At 44.5% G+C, this 4,194-nt stretch overlaps 1 protein-coding gene across 1 annotated transcript; it reads left to right on the top strand.

Moving 5' to 3' along the window:
* The first annotated feature begins 1,268 nt into the window (after positions 1 to 1,268).
* On the top strand, positions 1,269 to 2,321 carry LOC135199191 (zinc finger protein 892-like). Its single transcript, XM_064227071.1, has one exon. It carries the CDS (start codon positions 1,517 to 1,519, stop codon positions 2,192 to 2,194), a length of 678 nt encoding a protein of 225 aa, XP_064083141.1. The 5' UTR covers positions 1,269 to 1,516; the 3' UTR covers positions 2,195 to 2,321.
* Positions 2,322 to 4,194: the final 1,873 nt, after the last annotated feature.

Genomic DNA, 4,194 nt, shown 5'->3' with positions numbered 1-4,194 from the left:
TTAGGTGAGCTTTTAATTGTGTGTGTTTTTTGGTTGTGGGGTGACCGCCCGAGGCGGATCTCCCTTCTTTAGTCTAGTTTAGTGGAATACCTTTGGGTAGACTAGGCCAGGTGTGTTTTTACTTCGTTGCCCTCATTGTATGGTCAATGGTCTAGTCACATCGTGGTCACGCCCCGTTGACAGATCATCTTGAGTGCACCAGCTTATAGGTCTCTACCTCGCTGGCAACTCTAGTAGCACAAGCAAGACTTACGTGGCAGTAACCACCGAAGCCAGCTATGCTAACAGGTAAGGAACCAAGATATCAATTATCTGCAGTATATGTTTCCTATAATTCTATTCTGTCTCTTCCCACACCACAAAGGTGGGATTCAGCTATATATATATCTGACAGGTAAGTTTCATGAACAAAATGATATTGTAATGATACAATAAAGTTTGTTCATACTTACCTGGCAGATATATATAATTTAAGTACCCACCCACCTCCCCTCAGGAGACAGTGGAAATAAATTATGAATAGAAAATGGGAATGGTTCCTGATACCCGCCTCCCAGCGGCGGGATGAAGGGGTACTAACCACCTGACTCCCACTACGTGTGTCGTTAAGTTTTTTCATTTCTGTCGGACTTCGGAAAATACAGCTATATATATCTGCCAGGTAAGTATGAACAAACTTTATTGTATCATTACAATATAATTTTCTTTGTTAGCTAACCAGTGCATCAGTCTGATGATAACTCTGTTGTTTTTTCCAGTTTTAACCCTTAGTGGACGGGGTAATTTATCAGTGTGCACCACCCCAGACTGGGTAAACTTTTAGGTCTGCAAAATAAAAAAAAAATCTCATCAATGGTAAGAGGAAGATATGCAAACTATCATAAAATTGACAGAATTATCCATGATTTTTCTAATAAATAAATTTATTGTATTTTGTAAAAATTACAGATCACACAATATCAAAACAGATAAGATGCCCTGAGCCACTCAGTCTCTTGTCTTATCCAGTCTAAAGGTTGCCATTAGTGAATTTATTGGCTATAGAAATAGTGGCACCTCTATCCCGCCCGATTCCCTTCAGATCAAAGGCGTGTAATACTTCTCCCCAGGATCAATCTGTCCATCACCTACAACCTGTTATTACTACTTCTGAGAGCCTATCTGTCCATTGAGGGTTAAAACTGCTACAATGGAGAAATTCATTTTCTGAGGGATAAAGGTTTATTTGAGTTGAGTGATCAGTTGAAACATTTCTCTACCATCTCTCTAACTTTTACATTCTTTTACAGATCATGTTGATGGAGTTTCCAGATGCATCTTCATTCATCACCTGCTTAGGCATCCTTTGTTGAATTAACACTTCTTTGAATTGACGTGCGGCCCCAGTCGACCCTCATTTTTATTTCCTCTCAGAATACCATCAGTCATGTCGGAACTGAAGTCGTCTCCTTGTCCTCCTCTGTTCAGTCATGACGGAGCCATGAGACAGAGGAGGATCTGCCTGGCGAGGTAAACAATGGAATTCCACGTGAGCCGGAAACTGCCAGCAATGGAGGAACAACTTCCCCTTTACTTTTGGACCAAGCAGGCTCAGCAGTACCAGGCACAGCAGCTGCAGGCTCACCAGATTCAGCAACAGCAGCAGCTGCAGGTTGAACAAGTACAGCAGGTGCAGCAACAACAACAGCAGCAGCAGCAGGTTCAAGTCCAGCCAGCACAGCAGATCCAACAGATCCATCATCCCATCGAGCCGGGCAGCGATGGGAAGCTGACGTGTCTGGAGTGCGGGAAGGCCTTTGCCAAACGCAGCAGCCTCGAGTACCACAAGAAAACGCACACGGGGGAAAAGCCCTTTCGTTGTAACATCTGCGGGAAGGCCTTCGCCAATAACCGGAACCTCGTTGTACACACTCGAATCCACACCGGCGAGAGGCCGTTCGTTTGTGCAGAATGCGGCAAAGCTTTTACACAGAGGAGTATGTTGACTGTCCATTTAAGGATCCACACAGGCGAGAGGCCGTACCTTTGCAGCGAGTGCGGGAAATCCTTCTATCAGAGTGACCACCTCACAAAGCATCGCCGTATCCACACAGGAGAAAAGCCTTATTCCTTGCCAGAACTGCGGGAAGTCGTTTCGCGACAGCAGTGCCCTCAGGCAGCATGTGAAGAGGCATCAGGAGGTGGGGCCTTATAAGTGTAATTATTGCGGGGAAATCTACGGGAAGAAAGTATACTACGACCTCCACATGATGCAGCACAAGGGCATCAAACCTGAGGAGTGTGATTTATGTGGGAAGAAGTTCCCCACAAAGGGCCTTTTGACGAACCACAGAAGAACTCTCAAGGTTCAAGAAGGCCTTCAAATGTGAACTGTGCGACGAAGAATTCATGAGATTAGTCACTCTGAAGAAGCACGTCAAGTACGTCCACGGCCACGGCACCAACGGGAGAGTCCCCCCGATCTACGCGCACAGGACCGGACCGAGCAGGAAGCCTACGGGGAGTCTAAGCCGTTCGCTGTGTGACGAGTGTGACGTGACTTTTACCAGCAATGGGAAGTTCCTTGCCCATCAGCAGACTCACCGCCCCAACAGCAGTTCAAGTGCGACGATTGCGGCATGTGTTTCGCCAAGAGTTATACCCTGGAAGTGCACAGGCGAATGCAACACACAAGTGTCTCTCCTCGGTTATCCAGGCTTCGCCAGTGCCCGTCAACTCCATGACCACTATAGCATCGGTCACCCCAGTTTTGACGATACCGGCAACCGTCAGCGTTCCGCAGACGTCAAATAAAATCACGGCGTACGTCAAGGTTCCTCAGCGTCCCATAGCTGTCAAACGAGAGCCTCAGTACAACGACCCTCTAGCCATGGCCACAGCTGCGGCCCAGGTGACTCCTGACTTGGTGGAGAGCCTGACCTTGCCGGAACAGCACCATCCGTACAACTACCATTACATCGAGCCAAGGCAAGACCATGTATGCCACCAAATATCGAAAGTGATCTAGAAGTGTCGATAAAGCTCGCTCGCCTTTGGCGTAACTGGGATTTCCGTGAATGAGGTTCTCCCCAGTCAGAAGTGGCATTGGTACTGGGTGTAATTAGTTGAAGTGCATTATGATGATAAATTGTAAAAGTTTTCTAACTTGAAATTGCAAGGGGGAGGAGGTTAGTATGGGAAGCCATTTCTCATGTATACACAATGTGTAATGTCTTGCGATATTATGTTTTTTTATTCTCTTGTTTTTCTCTTGTACAAATTATTTGGAACTAAGATTATGTGATGGTTATGTAGTTTTGTTAAGCGAGTCCAACCTTTTTTACATCTAGTGTAAAGTAAGTAAAATTGGAAGAGTATGTACAGGACATTTAAATTATTTCTGTTCGTTGTATTTTAGGCAGTAAAAGGTCTGTTTATAATTTGGGCTACAAAGCAGGTTTTATTTACTTATCATAATTGAATCCTTGTTTTGTGTTAGCCTCAACCTCTGATGAGAGGTCTAACTAACAGGCTTCTTCAAAACTTAACACAGGTTACTTGTTAATGCAGCCACTTATTCCTGTTGCATCGTATGTGCATATCAATAAAGATTCCACTAACTCGGTATGAATGTTTTACTGGACAGCACAGCTTTCCTGATTATATTTACCATTCCTGTGACTCTATTTTTAAATTCAGGTTACTTTGTAAGCCTAGTATGTATCCAAGTAGAATATCACCTTTTAGCCCCCCTTCCCCCTGCCATTTTGCGCTCTTTTGTTGCCAGGTGGTTGTGGGAATGAGTGTTTTAATTTGGTGTCCACCTCACTCAGTGTACCATAGGCATTATTTTCAAGGTTCAACCCCTGGCTGCAACCCCTTTCATTTCTTTAAATGCACCTTCATCATATTCCATCATACTTTCCACCCTTTCCTGACGAATTGTTTCATAGTGCAATCTAGAGGTTTTGCTCCTTTTACACGATTAAAATCTTTTATGGCTTCATAAGTCCCAGCAGTTGGTCTCTGACATTCAAGAATTGTTTCCCATAATGCAGTGAAGAAAGTTCCCCAGTTTTGCATCAAAAGGAATAAATGGTGTTTGGTGCGGCTTGCTTAGTATTGGAAGCTGCAACCCCATTTTGTAGGCTGTTCTTAGTCTCAAGGACGTTTGCCATTTTCTTTCTGCCACTTATAATCTGTGCAGTTTCTGAT

This window comes from Macrobrachium nipponense, chromosome 25 (genome assembly GCF_015104395.2).
Source record: "Macrobrachium nipponense isolate FS-2020 chromosome 25, ASM1510439v2, whole genome shotgun sequence".
Taxonomy (NCBI): domain Eukaryota; kingdom Metazoa; phylum Arthropoda; class Malacostraca; order Decapoda; family Palaemonidae; genus Macrobrachium; species Macrobrachium nipponense.
This window is presented reverse-complemented; position numbering and strand designations above follow the sequence as displayed.

What these genes read in the sequence shown, in the direction of transcription:
- LOC135199191 (XM_064227071.1), top strand. Translation starts at nt 1,517, where the DNA reads ATGGAATTCCACGTGAGCCGGAAACTGCCAGCAATGGAGGAACAACTT.